The 16605-nt window shown below is 40.7% G+C and overlaps 1 protein-coding gene across 1 annotated transcript in view; it reads left to right on the forward strand.

Moving 5' to 3' along the window:
- Positions 1-906: 906 nt before the first annotated feature.
- LOC112436588 (uncharacterized) overlaps positions 907-16605 on the forward strand; it is a 35697-nt gene continuing 19998 nt past the window's right edge. The window contains exons 1-58 of the mRNA XM_076877375.1: positions 907-1002; positions 1101-1117; positions 1218-1233; positions 1413-1434; positions 1549-1621; positions 1780-1923; positions 2017-2213; positions 2922-3025; positions 3115-3233; positions 3336-3503; positions 3720-3919; positions 4018-4130; positions 4283-4389; positions 4597-4764; positions 4981-5180; positions 5279-5391; positions 5538-5644; positions 5753-5929; positions 6175-6383; positions 6481-6575; positions 6683-6708; positions 6908-6929; positions 7023-7050; positions 7159-7243; positions 7364-7510; positions 7598-7809; positions 7897-8000; positions 8090-8208; positions 8311-8478; positions 8695-8894; positions 8993-9105; positions 9258-9364; positions 9573-9740; positions 9955-10154; positions 10253-10365; positions 10518-10624; positions 10832-10999; positions 11214-11413; positions 11512-11624; positions 11771-11877; positions 11986-12162; positions 12408-12616; positions 12714-12808; positions 12916-12941; positions 13139-13160; positions 13254-13281; positions 13390-13474; positions 13595-13741; positions 13829-14040; positions 14128-14231; positions 14321-14439; positions 14542-14709; positions 14926-15125; positions 15224-15336; positions 15489-15595; positions 15804-15971; positions 16186-16385; positions 16484-16596. Coding sequence (XP_076733490.1) covers positions 948-1002; positions 1101-1117; positions 1218-1233; positions 1413-1434; positions 1549-1621; positions 1780-1923; positions 2017-2213; positions 2922-3025; positions 3115-3233; positions 3336-3503; positions 3720-3919; positions 4018-4130; positions 4283-4389; positions 4597-4764; positions 4981-5180; positions 5279-5391; positions 5538-5644; positions 5753-5929; positions 6175-6383; positions 6481-6575; positions 6683-6708; positions 6908-6929; positions 7023-7050; positions 7159-7243; positions 7364-7510; positions 7598-7809; positions 7897-8000; positions 8090-8208; positions 8311-8478; positions 8695-8894; positions 8993-9105; positions 9258-9364; positions 9573-9740; positions 9955-10154; positions 10253-10365; positions 10518-10624; positions 10832-10999; positions 11214-11413; positions 11512-11624; positions 11771-11877; positions 11986-12162; positions 12408-12616; positions 12714-12808; positions 12916-12941; positions 13139-13160; positions 13254-13281; positions 13390-13474; positions 13595-13741; positions 13829-14040; positions 14128-14231; positions 14321-14439; positions 14542-14709; positions 14926-15125; positions 15224-15336; positions 15489-15595; positions 15804-15971; positions 16186-16385; positions 16484-16596 — 7204 coding nt within the window. The 5' untranslated portion in view covers positions 907-947. The remainder of the gene's footprint in view (positions 1003-1100; positions 1118-1217; positions 1234-1412; positions 1435-1548; positions 1622-1779; positions 1924-2016; positions 2214-2921; positions 3026-3114; positions 3234-3335; positions 3504-3719; positions 3920-4017; positions 4131-4282; positions 4390-4596; positions 4765-4980; positions 5181-5278; positions 5392-5537; positions 5645-5752; positions 5930-6174; positions 6384-6480; positions 6576-6682; positions 6709-6907; positions 6930-7022; positions 7051-7158; positions 7244-7363; positions 7511-7597; positions 7810-7896; positions 8001-8089; positions 8209-8310; positions 8479-8694; positions 8895-8992; positions 9106-9257; positions 9365-9572; positions 9741-9954; positions 10155-10252; positions 10366-10517; positions 10625-10831; positions 11000-11213; positions 11414-11511; positions 11625-11770; positions 11878-11985; positions 12163-12407; positions 12617-12713; positions 12809-12915; positions 12942-13138; positions 13161-13253; positions 13282-13389; positions 13475-13594; positions 13742-13828; positions 14041-14127; positions 14232-14320; positions 14440-14541; positions 14710-14925; positions 15126-15223; positions 15337-15488; positions 15596-15803; positions 15972-16185; positions 16386-16483; positions 16597-16605) is intronic.

Raw genomic sequence — 16605 nt, forward strand, 5'->3', positions numbered from 1 at the left:
ATGGAGGCTAGATTGAAGACCAAATCAGGGAATAGACAGTTCATGCTTGCATCGAAATTATTGCCAGTACCACTACAGTATATGTAAACTCTAAAAGGTAACGATGGACTGCCTTCATAAGGGGTAACAATTTTATTACTCAGCAGTTGCTGAGTAATGTGAGACTGAGGTGGAAGAAAGGAGGTCTAGGTAACCCAAAATGATATCCTTTTTGTTTTCTTTTTAGCCATAAACATTGATTTTGCCAAACTTTATCCAAAATCATAACATTTCCTTTAACTCCGTTGTAGGTAGTTATAAACAAAGCATTTACATATCAACAGTCCTTAATCATATTTCGCAAATTTCATGTTCTGTTGACTGAATAATGATCATCTATCCAAAGTGTAGTCCATACTGTTTGTGCACAGTGTTTGGCAATGTGTTTACCCAATGGAATCTTTTAGAACATTCTCAGCATGTTTTGCTTCATCTGCTCTAATTTTCTTTTACTCCACCCAGTATATACCTGCTTCACCACTAACAGCGATCTTCAGTCTTCTCTCACAGAGTGAAGGAGTTCGAGAGGTGAGTTCAACCAGTTAAACATCTTTCTATGGCTTATCTTGCTTTCTGATATACTCTGTTATTAATTTATAATCACTATACAGAAGTAAGAAATAATCCATACTATTTAATCTTGCTTTTAGCTTTGGAGGGATTAAAAAGAAAATGTATGTATTGTGTATGTATAACATGTCATTCAAACGTCATACTTTTATGTTCTTTACTATTGAGTTTCTGTATCAACAATTCTTAGATCTAATGCACTGCAATAATTAAAATGCACTTTTATCACTTCATTTTTCTTTTCCAGTATCACTTTACATCTTTATCTAAAATAAAAATTAAATAATCTGAAAATCAACTGAGGGGCACAAAAAAAAAGTGAGAACTGAGTTCTCACGATGGGTGGCATAAAAATGTCAGTGCAAGTTCTGCTACTGTCATCTATTGGCATTGGTAAGTATCTCTGAACATTCAATTAGTCATTTAATAGAATATATATCCTTATCTAACACTTTTCTTTTTTATAAAAAAATCTATTGTATGTATGTCAGGACTGGTCTCTGCAACTGTAAGTGTTTTTTTTTTTCAAGATTAAATAATTAAATCAAAAACAATGAAATGCAATGAAATACTGAATTAACATGTTCTTCTATAAATTTACATTACAGTCCAACACAACAGAAGGTAAGTTTTTTTTATACATATAAACCATATGCAATTTTATATGGATATAAAATAAAATGTCACCTTTTTCCTCTTTTAAAAGTTAATCCATTAACATCATTCTTATCCATTTTCCATTAATTATTAATTTGAAAATGTTAATACATGTGTTCATTCATTTTCTTTTTTGCATTTTATAGGACCAGGTTTATCTGAAAACAGGTAGGCATGCAAACTCAAATAACAATTTGTAGACATAATACATTCCAGGGATGTTATTTTAGTTAAAGATGACTTTATTATTCATTTCTGTTACCGTGTTTTTTCTTCTTTAAGCAAAGCCACCACTCATACCAACGGTTTCCAGGAAACTTGCCATGCAGCAAATCTACAAGATGCCATTCAAAGAGTAAGCCTTTTGGAATTAATTTGAGTAAAAAATGATAAATTCATCTTTAAACCTTAAATTATTAAATGTCACCACAAAGCATTGTTGATAAATGACTCCCCCTTGTGCTAAGTTACTGACAGTAACCCAGTGCTTTCACCTGCTCTATGTGTTCTTAGAGCTCTGCTGCAGTGGACACACTGACAGGCGAGCTATCCTGTAAAAGGGGTAAAAATGCAAGCTTAACAGATGAAAAGTCGAGGATGGTGGAACAAAATCTCAGGCAGATTGTAGAGTCGACTTTACAAGTGTTCTTTGACCTGGTAAATGAGCTAATGCTTTACTTCAGTATAGTGTAGGTGTAAAACATGTAACAGCTTTTAAGAATGGTAAATGGCAAATTTGTCTTGTAACAGAACAACAATGTCCCTGGATTTGATGTTCTGGATATATTTGGAGTTCTGGACAGCCTTCGTTTGGGTAATGACAGTGACCCCGAATTCATCAGGCTGTGGTTCTCTGTGAAGATGATTCCTCTTTTGCCTTATGTCAATGGAAACTTCCTAAACCAGCTCAGCAAGCAGAACTTCAGCTGCACCTCTTTCCAAGAGATGTAAGTGAATAAATTCCATTTTACCAATTATTGCTGGTGACTGCTGTTAACTGCTTATGGAAATCATTAAAGACATAAACAATTTTAATTGAATATTCTAACATGTAACACATTTCTCACTGTGTATTGCATTGAATGTTGATGTCAGGGTCCCAAAGTCCACTGAAATCACTACTAAAAGGAAGAAAGAAATATGTGTATCACCTGATTGTTAAATTACAAGTCAGACCAAACAAGTTATGACTGTGTGACCCAGCTGTTGTAGAAGAGGCATAGACCTTAATATAAGGTGGTCGTTCGTGAAGCTGTTTTCTTTAAAATAAGAATGTTATATAATGATTCAAAAATTATGTAATTGAAAACAAGTCAATAGGAGAATTTCAACTGAAAATTGCTACCCACGATGTAAAACGCGGTTGGAAACTTTTCCAGACATGAAAAGACTGAGGTTAAAAGAGTTCACTATCCCATATTAGAATACCATATGAAATTAGCAAATTATCAAAGGAAATGAAAGTGTGGATGAATAAACGAAAGAAAAAAAGGTCTTATTCTGTGTAGAAGAGGTTGTGACAAAATGTACCAATTTGTTGATTACGATGATTTAAAATATCAATGGGATTTAAGTTTGAAATGTTTGTGATTGAATTATGTTGAATTTTGAATATGTTGAGTAATTAGTTATTGAAAGCTTTCTCTCAAATGTAGCATTCAGGCATTTGGAAGCCAAAAGGCATCCATGGACAGAGACACACAGCAAGCAGTCTTCACTTACTTCATCAAACCGTTCTTGTCAAGAAATGACTCAACAGGTAAAAGGAGAAACTCAAGCTCACTTTGGTTTTTCCATGACATCATGTGGTATATTACCCTGTCAATAACTTTCTTGCTTTTTCTGCAGATCCTGGCTGTGTCTCATCTATCACGGGGAGCCAAGCGTGGCTAAAGGCAAACCTTGGCGACTTCTCTGATTTTGCAACTGTGCAGGACTTGCAAGCCTTCAATCCTAATTTGTCCACTGTGAGTGCCAACTGCAGATGTACATCTTCCTGTAAACGGAATTCTTTTACCCAGAACATTTCCATGACTGCTGTCTTATATTATGCTGGTTCTCTTTTGTAGGCTGAATTGTTGTCAGTCCTCAGTCCTTCTCAGGTGGCACAGCTGGTACTGAGTTTGGGAGCCTCCAATAACACAGATTTGATTGATCGTGTGTTTGAGCGACTGCAAGAGGGCAACGCTCTAAAAAATGTGGATGGATTCCTCACACAACTGACAACCAATGGACAGGTATGCTAGGCTTCTAAAAGGGTGAAGGAGGACAATCCTGGTGTTTTATTCCAGCAGGATAAGACAGAATAAGACATTTGCTAAACCGCTACACAAGTCTTCAAGGAGTCTATCATAGAAAAGAATTGCTTGCAGCCTTTGTGCTGTGTTGTATGAGTACATTTGCAACATGCAGTCTCTGTATTGCTTAGCTTCTTTTCCACCTCAATTTCACAGATGCCAATTTTCGAGCCTGTTGTGAGAGATCGGATCATGAATACGACCTTCATCATCATCAGTCCACATTTCTCCACTTTCACGACAAACGACTATGAACTTTGGTTCCATGTGAAACTGATTCCTATCCTTGCCAGTTTTACTCCAGAAATGCTCATAAACGCAACCACAAAAATAAGCTGCACAAACTACCAAGTCATGTGAGTAGCTTTCTTGGAGCAATCAAGATTTTGTTGCAAATGAAAATGACAATAGTGACAAAGAACAGCATGAGAACGTTTTCTTTCAACTGTTGCAGTGTGAGTGGGTTGGCTTTAGTTATCCAGGAGATGTCACTGTACAGACGGCAAGAGATCACACATGGTCTGCTGGGCTATCTAAGAAATGCTGAAAATGCCATCAATGAGCCAGGTAGGGCAGACATAGGGTGCGTTATGTGCTTTCCAGTGTGAAATGTCTTGAAAAGCACTCAGACAAAAAACTTGCCCACAAATTCTTTCATGTCTACCTGTCAGAAACCTTCCTAAATTGAGCACATCCTAACTTTTGTTTGCATGCCTTAGCTTGCAGGCAACAAAATGAGAGTGATGCCCAATGGGTTAAAGCAAATCTGGGTCCATTCGTCCAATATACAGCGTACTCTGACCTCAAAGACTTCAACATCTCTACGGTAAGCCCTACATTGCACTTCTAGTCCTCCCTTAAGAACAGGAAAACAAAATTGTAGACTTAAGAAGACAAACACAGGAGTTTATTTTGCCATATAAAAAATACAAGCAAATCATAGAGCACACTTTCTTTGGTTGCAAACTATAATCCTTTACCCACAGCATTGGTCATTACTGCTGTCTGATATTATGTTGATTCCCTGTTGTAGGCTGGATTGTTGTCAACGCTCAATCCCTCTGAGGTGGCACAGCTGCTACTGAGCTCTGGAGCCTCAAATAACACAGATTTTATTGATCTTGTGTTTGAACAACTTGAACAGGGCAACGCTCTAAAAAATGTGGATGAATTCCTGACACAGCTGACAGCCAATGGACAGGTAGGCTAGCCTCCTAAAAGGGTGAAGGAGGACAATGCGGATATTTGATTCCAGAAGTAAATACAGAATAACACATCGGTCTCAACCGCTACATCCATTGTTGGCTATTGTATCTTAGAAAACAAATGGTTACAGCTTTTGTACCATGTTGTATGGGTGTACTTCCAACATGCAATCTCACATTTGCTTATGTCTTTTTCCACTTTAATATGACAGACCCCACATTTCCAGCCTGTTGTGAGAGATCGGGTCATGAATACGACCTTCATCATCATCAGTCCACATTTCTCCACTTTCACGACAAACGACTATGAACTTTGGTTCCATGTGAAACTGATTCCTATCCTTGCCAGTTTTACTCCAGAAATGCTGATAAACACAACCACAACCATCAGCTGCACGAACTACCAAGTCATGTGAGTAGCTTTCTTGGAGCAATCAAGATTTTGTTGCAAATAAAAATGACAATAGTGACAAAGAACAGCATGAGAACGTTTTCTTTCAACTGTTGCAGTGTGAGTGGGTTGGCTTTAGTTATCCAGGAGATGCCACTGTACAGACGGCAAGAGATCACACATGGTCTGCTGGGCTACCTAAGAAATGCTGACAATGCCATCAATGAGCCAGGTAGGGCAGACATAGGGTGCGTTATGTGCTTTCCAGTGTGAAATGTCTTGAAAAGCACTCAGACAAAAAACTTAAATTCTTTCATGTCTACCAGTCAGAAACCTTCCTAAATTGAGCACATCTTAAGTTTTGTCTGCGTGTCTTAGCTTGCAGGCAACAAAATGAGAGCGATGCCCAATGGGTTAAAGCAAATCTGGGTCCATTCATCCAATATTCAGCGTACTCTGACCTCAAAGACTTCAACATCTCTACGGTAATCTTCATATTACTCTTCCTGTCTTTCTTGAGAATAGCAAAGCAAAATTCTGGAAATTATACAAAAGACATGCATTTCATGAATTCTACTTTTTTGTATCCATAGCTGACAGTTCTGGACGTTCTTTCACCATCGCAGAAGGCTGAACTAATCCTAGATCCAAACAGTGGTGCTTTAAACGATGCACATGTTGTAAGGGAGGTGTTGACAAGCTTGACAGAGACCAGTGATTATGAGCAGCTCAACCAATTCTTCCAGGCTTTTGCAAACATCAACAAGCAGGTGAATTCTCATTGGTAACCTTACCTCAGTGCAAACATCAACAAATGTTAACAGTGTTCTTTCATAAGCCTGCTCAAGTGTTTAACTCAAAATGATCTATTTCTGATATGCTTCATGCCTTTAGGCATCCCTGCTGTACAGAAGTACAAAGATTTAGTTTAGATAAGCTCCCCCTCACCTCCACATTTCCACAAAGACTTCAGGACTTCCTCTCTGACCTTATTATGATCCCCTTCTCTTTTCAGAGAAATGTCACCTTCATCCAAAATCCAGATGTGCGAGACACCATTTTGAACCTGACCTTGACAGCCCTTGCTCCTCAGCTTAAAGACTTTCAGCCAGAAGACTATCAACAGTGGTTCCAGGTTTATTTGGTTCCTGTGATGGCGAGCATCCTTCCTAGCAGCTTGCGGGTGATCCCCAGTAACATCACCTGTGAATCCTACCAGGCTATGTAAGATATTTCTGATATCCACAGTTAGACATTTGGGTGTGCACAATGCCAAGCTGAGGCTCCTGACAAGTCACAATGAATTCTTTTCTTCCTTTAGATACGATGGTCTTGCGCAGAGTTTGGCAGCATTGCCACTGGACCTTTCACAGGGCGTGAGATCAAGCAAGCAGTACCTCCAGGACACATTCCCACGTATGTGGCAAATAGGCTTTCCTGACTAAACTTTTCTCAAAAGCCCAGTACCAGCACTGTAATGACTACTCCATTGATTTGTTTCCTTTCTTTTTCTTCCCAAACAGGCTGCTCAGTTCCAGCTTCCTTTGTGGTAAGATTAGTTTTTTGGGGTGTGTGTGTGTGTGTGTGTGTGTGTTGGGGGGGGGGGGGGGGGGGGTGTCTTACATGGGTTATCCAATAGTTGATCCAGGTTTGGCACACTAATTGGGCCAACTGTGACAAAGTCAAGGTATTTACACTTGAAGAAGATGTTTCCACTATACTAACAATCATATTTTCTTTGTCTTCAGTGCAAGGTGACCCCAGTTCATGGTGAGTCTGTCTAAAAGTAGACATTTCAACTCTAAGGATATAAATGCATTCTGAAGGACTATTATCTGACACACAACCATTCTCTTTTCACAGTGAATCTCATTTGTGATGGAGTTGATGGGTGGGTGAAATGCCGTTTTGTTCAATGTTGATTCTGTCTAGGTAAAATTCGTTAACACAGTGCAATTAAGGGGACATTGGATTTCAATTTATTGTGTTTTTTCCACAGTTCAAAACTTGAACAAATCCTGTCAGCTGGCAATTCCTCGGCAGCCCTGTGCAATTTCACCATCACAGAACATGCCTGTTCCTCTGTAAGATTCCTTTTTAAACTCCAAAAACAGAACATAGATTTTGCCCCATTATGGTTCTGAGACAAATCTCCATGAGCTCTGACAAAATGGCTGTACTCTTTGTCAATTTTCTTTTTCAAGGCTCCCTATCTCACATCCAGCAACTTGGTCACACTGCTGAACTGCACACTGAAAAGCCAAAACATATACCCAGTAGAAGTCTGGAAGCTTTTCTTCCAAAAAGCCTCTGCTGTACTGGACCAGGCCCTTGAGACATTTGCTAACATGGTAAGTACAAAATCACATTTTCACAATATTGCCGTTTCCCTGCGTGAAGTTTGGGTCCAGCTACAATTATTTTTCTGCCAATTCAAGGCCAGCAACAACACTTACCCGACCTCGTCAAATGTGCTCGAGGCTCTTGGAGAAGTGAGAATTGACAACTTCAACCAGGCACAACTACAGAGTGAGGAGTTCATTACCAGCTGGTTCAAAACAAAGATCCGTCCGTTTCTGGCCGTTCCATCTTTCAACTTCCTATTTTGCCTTAGCTCCAAAAACTTCAGCTGCCAGACATACCAGACTGTGTAAGTAAATATGAGACATATTGCTCTATTCTGCAAACTTGCAGTTGACTAGAAGTTTAGATGTTGAAAGCTTTCTCTCAAATGTAGCATTCAGGCATTTGGAAGCCAAAAGGCATCCATGGACAGAGACACACAGCAAGCAGTCTTCACTCACTTCATCAAACCGTTCTTGTCAAGAAATGACTCAACAGGTAAAAGGAGAAACTCAAGCTCACTTTGGTTTTTCCATGACAACATGTGGTATATTACCCTGTCAATAACTTTCTTGCTTTTTCTGCAGATCCTGGCTGTGTCTCATCTATCACGGGGAGCCAAGCGTGGCTAAAGGCAAACCTTGGCGACTTCTCTGATTTTGCAACTGTGCAGGACTTGCAAGCCTTCAATCCTAATTTGTCCACTGTGAGTGCCAACTGCAGATGTACATCTTCCTGTAAACGGAATTCTTTTACCCAGAACATTTCCATGACTGCTGTCTTATATTATGCTGGTTCTCTTTTGTAGGCTGAATTGTTGTCAGTCTTTAGTCCTTCTCAGATGGCACAGCTGGTACTGAGTTTGGGAGCCTCCAATAACACAGATTTGATTGATCGTGTGTTTGAGCGACTGCAAGAGGGCAACGCTCTAAAAAATGTGGATGGATTCCTCACACAACTGACAGCCAATGGACAGGTATGCTAGGCTTCTAAAAGGGTGAAGGAGGACAATCCTGGTGTTTTATTCCAGCAGGATAAGACAGAATAAGACATTTGCTAAACCGCTACACAAGTCTTCAAGGAGTCTATCATAGAAAAGAATTGCTTGCAGCCTTTGTGCTGTGTTGTATGAGTACATTTGCAACATGCAGTCTCTGTATTGCTTAGCTTCTTTTCCACCTCAATTTCACAGATGCCAATTTTCGAGCCTGTTGTGAGAGATCGGATCATGAATACGACCTTCATCATCATCAGTCCACATTTCTCCACTTTCACGACAAACGACTATGAACTTTGGTTCCATGTGAAACTGATTCCTATCCTTGCCAGTTTTACTCCAGAAATGCTCATAAACGCAACCACAAAAATAAGCTGCACAAACTACCAAGTCATGTGAGTAGCTTTCTTGGAGCAATCAAGATTTTGTTGCAAATGAAAATGACAATAGTGACAAAGAACAGCATGAGAACGTTTTCTTTCAACTGTTGCAGTGTGAGTGGGTTGGCTTTAGTTATCCAGGAGATGCCACTGTACAGACGGCAAGAGATCACACATGGTCTGCTGGGCTATCTAAGAAATGCTGAAAATGCCATCAATGAGCCAGGTAGGGCAGACATAGGGTGCGTTATGTGCTTTCCAGTGTGAAATGTCTTGAAAAGCACTCAGACAAAAAACTTGCCCACAAATTCTTTCATGTCTACCAGTCAGAAACCTTCCTAAATTGAGCACATCCTAACTTTTGTTTGCATGCCTTAGCTTGCAGGCAACAAAATGAGAGTGATGCCCAATGGGTTAAAGCAAATCTGGGTCCATTCGTCCAATATACAGCGTACTCTGACCTCAAAGACTTCAACATCTCTACGGTAAGCCCTACATTGCACTTCTAGTCCTCCCTTAAGAGCAGGAAAACAAAATTGTAGACTTAAGAAGACAAACACAGGAGTTTATTTTGCCATATCAAAAAGTACAAGCAAATCATAGAGCACACTTTCTTTGGTTGCAAACTGTAATCCTTTACCCACAGCATTGGTCATTACTGCTGTCTGATATTATGTTGATTCCCTGTTGTAGGCTGGATTGTTGTCGACGCTCAATCCCTCTGAGGTGGCACAGCTGCTACTGAGCTCTGGAGCCTCAAATAACACAGATTTTATTGATCTTGTGTTTGAACAACTTGAACAGGGCAACGCTCTAAAAAATGTGGATGAATTCCTGACACAGCTGACAGCCAATGGACAGGTAGGCTAGCCTCCTAAAAGGGTGAAGGAGGACAATGCGGATATTTGATTCCAGAAGTAAACAGAATAAAACATCGGTCTCAACCGCTACATCCATTGTTGGCTATTGTATCTTAGAAAACAAATGGTTACAGCCTTTGTACCATGTTGTATGGGTGTACTTCCAACATGCAATCTCACATTTGCTTATGTCTTTTTCCACTTTAATATGACAGACCCCACATTTCCAGCCTGTTGTGAGAGATCGGGTCATGAATACGACCTTCATCATCATCAGTCCACATTTCTCCACTTTCACGACAAACGACTATGAACTTTGGTTCCATGTGAAACTGATTCCTATCCTTGCCAGTTTTACTCCAGAAATGCTCATAAACGCAACCACAACCATCAGCTGCACAAACTACCAAGTCATGTGAGTAGCTTTCTTGGAGCAATCAAGATTTTGTTGTAACAGAAAATGACAATAGTGACAAAGAACAGCATGAGAACGTTTTCTTTCAACTGTTGCAGTGTGAGTGGGTTGGCTTTAGTTATCCAGGAGATGCCACTGTACAGACGGCAAGAGATCACACATGGTCTGCTGGGCTACCTAAGAAATGCTGACAATGCCATCAATGAGCCAGGTAGGGCAAACATAGGGTGCGTTATGTGCTTTCCAGTGTGAAATGTCTTGAAAAGCACTCAGACAAAAAACTTGCCCACAAATTCTTTCATGTCTACCTGTCAGAAACTTTCCTAAATTGAGCACATCCTAACTTTTGTTTGCATGCCTTAGCTTGCAGGCAACAAAATGAGAGTGATGCCCAATGGGTTAAAGCAAAGCTGGGTCCATTCGTCCAATATACAGCGTACTCTGACCTCAAAGACTTCAACATCTCTACGGTAAGCCCTACATTGCACTTCTAGTCCTCCCTTAAGAACAGGAAAACAAAATTGTAGACTTAAGAAGACAAACACAGGAGTTTATTTTGCCATATAAAAAATACAAGCAAATCATAGAACACACTTTCTTTGGTTGCAAACTGTAATCCTTTACCCACAGCATTGGTCATTACTGCTGTCTGATATTATGTTGATTCCCTGTTGTAGGCTGGATTGTTGTCAACGCTCAATCCCTCTGAGGTGGCACAGCTGCTACTGAGCTCTGGAGCCTCAAATAACACAGATTTTATTGATCTTGTGTTTGAACAACTTGAACAGGGCAACGCTCTAAAAAATGTGGATGAATTCCTGACACAGCTGACAGCCAATGGACAGGTAGGCTAGCCTCCTAAAAGGGTGAAGGAGGACAATGCGGATATTTGATTCCAGAAGTAAACAGAATAAAACATCGGTCTCAACCGCTACATCCATTGTTGGCTATTGTATCTTAGAAAACAAATGGTTACAGCCTTTGTACCATGTTGTATGGGTGTACTTCCAACATGCAATCTCACATTTGCTTATGTCTTTTTCCACTTTAATATGACAGACCCCACATTTCCAGCCTGTTGTGAGAGATCGGGTCATGAATACGACCTTCATCATCATCAGTCCACATTTCTCCACTTTCACGACAAACGACTATGAACTTTGGTTCCATGTGAAACTGATTCCTATCCTTGCCAGTTTTACTCCAGAAATGCTGATAAACACAACCACAACCATCAGCTGCACGAACTACCAAGTCATGTGAGTAGCTTTCTTGGAGCAATCAAGATTTTGTTGCAAATGAAAATGACAATAGTGACAAAGAACAGCATGAGAACGTTTTCTTTCAACTGTTGCAGTGTGAGTGGGTTGGCTTTAGTTATCCAGGAGATGCCACTGTACAGACGGCAAGAGATCACACATGGTCTGCTGGGCTACCTAAGAAATGCTGACAATGCCATCAATGAGCCAGGTAGGGCAGACATAGGGTGTGTTATGTGCTTTCCAGTGTGAAATGTCTTGAAAAGCACTCAGACAAAAAACTTAAATTCTTTCATGTCTACCAGTCAGAAACCTTCCTAAATTGAGCACATCTTAAGTTTTGTCTGCGTGTCTTAGCTTGCAGGCAACAAAATGAGAGCGATGCCCAATGGGTTAAAGCAAATCTGGGTCCATTCATCCAATATTCAGCGTACTCTGACCTCAAAGACTTCAACATCTCTACGGTAATCTTCATATTACTCTTCCTGTCTTTCTTGAGAATAGCAAAGCAAAATTCTGGAAATTATACAAAAGACATGCATTTCATGAATTCTACTTTTTTGTATCCATAGCTGACAGTTCTGGACGTTCTTTCACCATCGCAGAAGGCTGAACTAATCCTAGATCCAAACAGTGGTGCTTTAAACGATGCACATGTTGTAAGGGAGGTGTTGACAAGCTTGACAGAGACCAGTGATTATGAGCAGCTCAACCAATTCTTCCAGGCTTTTGCAAACATCAACAAGCAGGTGAATTCTCATTGGTAACCTTACCTCAGTGCAAACATCAACAAATGTTAACAGTGTTCTTTCATAAGCCTGCTCAAGTGTTTAACTCAAAATGATCTATTTCTGATATGCTTCATGCCTTTAGGCATCCCTGCTGTACAGAAGTACAAAGATTTAGTTTAGATAAGCTCCCCCTCACCTCCACATTTCCACAAAGACTTCAGGACTTCCTCTCTGACCTTATTATGATCCCCTTCTCTTTTCAGAGAAATGTCACCTTCATCCAAAATCCAGATGTGCGAGACACCATTTTGAACCTGACCTTGACAGCCCTTGCTCCTCAGCTTAAAGACTTTCAGCCAGAAGACTATCAACAGTGGTTCCAGGTTTATTTGGTTCCTGTGATGGCGAGCATCCTTCCTAGCAGCTTGCGGGTGATCCCCAGTAACATCACCTGTGAATCCTACCAGGCTATGTAAGATATTTCTGATATCCACAGTTAGACATTTGGGTGTGCACAATGCCAAGCTGAGGCTCCTGACAAGTCACAATGAATTCTTTTCTTCCTTTAGATACGATGGTCTTGCGCAGAGTTTGGTAGCATTGCCACTGGACCTTTCACAGGGCGTGAGATCAAGCAAGCAGTACCTCCAGGACACATTCCCACGTATGTGGCAAATAGGCTTTCCTGACTAAACTTTTCTCAAAAGCCCAGTACCAGCACTGTAATGACTACTCCATTGATTTGTTTCCTTTCTTTTTCTTCCCAAACAGGCTGCTCAGTTCCAGCTTCCTTTGTGGTAAGATTAGTTTTTTGGGGTGTGTGTGTGTGTGTGTGTGGGGGGGGGGGGGGGGGGGGGGGGGTGTCTTGCATGGGTTATCCAATATTTGATCCAGGTTTGGCACACTAATTGGGCCAACTGTGACAAAGTCAAGGTATTTACACTTGAAGAAGATGTTTCCACTATACTAACAATCATATTTTCTTTGTCTTCAGTGCAAGGTGACCCCAGTTCATGGTGAGTCTGTCTAAAAGTAGACATTTCAACTCTAAGGATATAAATGCATTCTGAAGGACTATTATCTGACACACAACCATTCTCTTTTCACAGTGAATCTCATTTGTGATGGAGTTGATGGGTGGGTGAAATGCCGTTTTGTTCAATGTTGATTCTGTCTAGGTAAAATTCGTTAACACAGTGCAATTAAGGGGACATTGGATTTCAATTTATTGTGTTTTTTCCACAGTTCAAAACTTGAACAAATCCTGTCAGCTGGCAATTCCTCGGCAGCCCTGTGCAATTTCACCATCACAGAACATGCCTGTTCCTCTGTAAGATTCCTTTTTAAACTCCAAAAACAGAACATAGATTTTGCCCCATTATGGTTCTGAGACAAATCTCCATGAGCTCTGACAAAATGGCTGTATTCTTTGTCAATTTTCTTTTTCAAGGCTCCCTATCTCACATCCAGCAACTTGGTCACACTGCTGAACTGCACACTGAAAAGCCAAAACATATACCCAGTAGAAGTCTGGAAGCTTTTCTTCCAAAAAGCCTCTGCTGTACTGGACCAGGCCCTTGAGACATTTGCTAACATGGTAAGTACAAAATCACATTTTCACAATATTGCCGTTTCCCTGCGTGAAGTTTGGGTCCAGCTACAATTATTTTTCTGCCAATTCAAGGCCAGCAACAACACTTACCCGACCTCGTCAAATGTGCTCGAGGCTCTTGGAGAAGTGAGAATTGACAACTTCAACCAGGCACAACTACAGAGTGAGGAGTTCATTACCAGCTGGTTCAAAACAAAGATCCGTCCGTTTCTGGCCGTTCCATCTTTCAACTTCCTATTTTGCCTTAGCTCCAAAAACTTCAGCTGCCAGACATACCAGACTGTGTAAGTAAATATGAGACATATTGCTCTATTCTGCAAACTTGCAGTTGACTAGAAGTTTAGATGTTGAAAGCTTTCTCTCAAATGTAGCATTCAGGCATTTGGAAGCCAAAAGGCATCCATGGACAGAGACACACAGCAAGCAGTCTTCACTCACTTCATCAAACCGTTCTTGTCAAGAAATGACTCAACAGGTAAAAGGAGAAACTCAAGCTCACTTTGGTTTTTCCATGACAACATGTGGTATATTACCCTGTCAATAACTTTCTTGCTTTTTCTGCAGATCCTGGCTGTGTCTCATCTATCACGGGGAGCCAAGCGTGGCTAAAGGCAAACCTTGGCGACTTCTCTGATTTTGCAACTGTGCAGGACTTGCAAGCCTTCAATCCTAATTTGTCCACTGTGAGTGCCAACTGCAGATGTACATCTTCCTGTAAACGGAATTCTTTTACCCAGAACATTTCCATGACTGCTGTCTTATATTATGCTGGTTCTCTTTTGTAGGCTGAATTGTTGTCAGTCTTTAGTCCTTCTCAGATGGCACAGCTGGTACTGAGTTTGGGAGCCTCCAATAACACAGATTTGATTGATCGTGTGTTTGAGCGACTGCAAGAGGGCAACGCTCTAAAAAACGTGGATGGATTCCTCACACAACTGACAGCCAATGGACAGGTATGCTAGGCTTCTAAAAGGGTGAAGGAGGACAATCCTGGTGTTTTATTCCAGCAGGATAAGACAGAATAAGACATTTGCTAAACCGCTACACAAGTCTTCATGGAGTCTATCATAGAAAAGAATTGCTTGCAGCCTTTGTACCATGTTGTATGAGTACATTTGCAACATGCAGTCTCTGTATTGCTTAGCTTCTTTTCCACCTCAATTTCACAGATGCCAATTTTCGAGCCTGTTGTGAGAGATCGGGTCATGAATACGACCTTCATCATCATCAGTCCACATTTCTCCACTTTCACGACAAACGACTATGAACTTTGGTTCCATGTGAAACTGATTCCTATCCTTGCCAGTTTTACTCCAGAAATGCTGATAAACACAACCACAAAAATCAGCTGCACAAACTACCAAGTCATGTGAGTAGCTTTCTTGGAGCAATCAAGATTTTGTTGCAAATGAAAATGACAATAGTGACAAAGAACAGCATGAGAACATTTTCTTTCAACTGTTGCAGTGTGAGTGGGTTGGCTTTAGTTATCCAGGAGATGCCACTGTACAGACGGCAAGAGATCACACATGGTCTGCTGGGCTATCTAAGAAATGCTGAAAATGCCATCAATGAGCCAGGTAGGGCAGACATAGGGTGCGTTATGTGCTTTCCAGTGTGAAATGTCTTGAAAAGCACTCAGACAAAAAACTTGCCCACAAATTCTTTCATGTCTACCAGTCAGAAACCTTCCTAAATTGAGCACATCCTAACTTTTGTTTGCATGCCTTAGCTTGCAGGCAACAAAATGAGAGTGATGCCCAATGGGTTAAAGCAAATCTGGGTCCATTCGTCCAATATACAGCGTACTCTGACCTCAAAGACTTCAACATCTCTACGGTAAGCCCTACATTGCACTTCTAGTCCTCCCTTAAGAGCAGGAAAACAAAATTGTAGACTTAAGAAGACAAACACAGGAGTTTATTTTGCCATATCAAAAAGTACAAGCAAATCATAGAGCACACTTTCTTTGGTTGCAAACTGTAATCCTTTACCCACAGCATTGGTCATTACTGCTGTCTGATATTATGTTGATTCCCTGTTGTAGGCTGGATTGTTGTCGACGCTCAATCCCTCTGAGGTGGCACAGCTGCTACTGAGCTCTGGAGCCTCAAATAACACAGATTTTATTGATCTTGTGTTTGAACAACTTGAACAGGGCAACGCTCTAAAAAATGTGGATGAATTCCTGACACAGCTGACAGCCAATGGACAGGTAGGCTAGCCTCCTAAAAGGGTGAAGGAGGACAATGCGGATATTTGATTCCAGAAGTAAACAGAATAAAACATCGGTCTCAACCGCTACATCCATTGTTGGCTATTGTATCTTAGAAAACAAATGGTTACAGCCTTTGTACCATGTTGTATGGGTGTACTTCCAACATGCAATCTCACATTTGCTTATGTCTTTTTCCACTTTAATATGACAGACCCCACATTTCCAGCCTGTTGTGAGAGATCGGGTCATGAATACGACCTTCATCATCATCAGTCCACATTTCTCCACTTTCACGACAAACGACTATGAACTTTGGTTCCATGTGAAACTGATTCCTATCCTTGCCAGTTTTACTCCAGAAATGCTCATAAACGCAACCACAAAAATAAGCTGCACAAACTACCAAGTCATGTGAGTAGCTTTCTTGGAGCAATCAAGATTTTGTTGCAAATGAAAATGATAATAGTGACAAAGAACAGCATGAGAACGTTTTCTTTCAACTGTTGCAGTGTGAGTGGGTTGGCTTTAGTTATCCAGGAGATGCCACTGTACAGACGGCAAGAGATCACACATGGTCTGCTGGGCTACCTAAGAAATGCTGACAATGCCATCAATGAGCCAGGTAGGGCAA

The sequence above is a fragment of the Maylandia zebra genome, linkage group LG19 (genome assembly GCF_041146795.1).
Source record: "Maylandia zebra isolate NMK-2024a linkage group LG19, Mzebra_GT3a, whole genome shotgun sequence".
In the NCBI taxonomy this organism is placed as follows: Eukaryota; Metazoa; Chordata; class Actinopteri; order Cichliformes; family Cichlidae; genus Maylandia; species Maylandia zebra.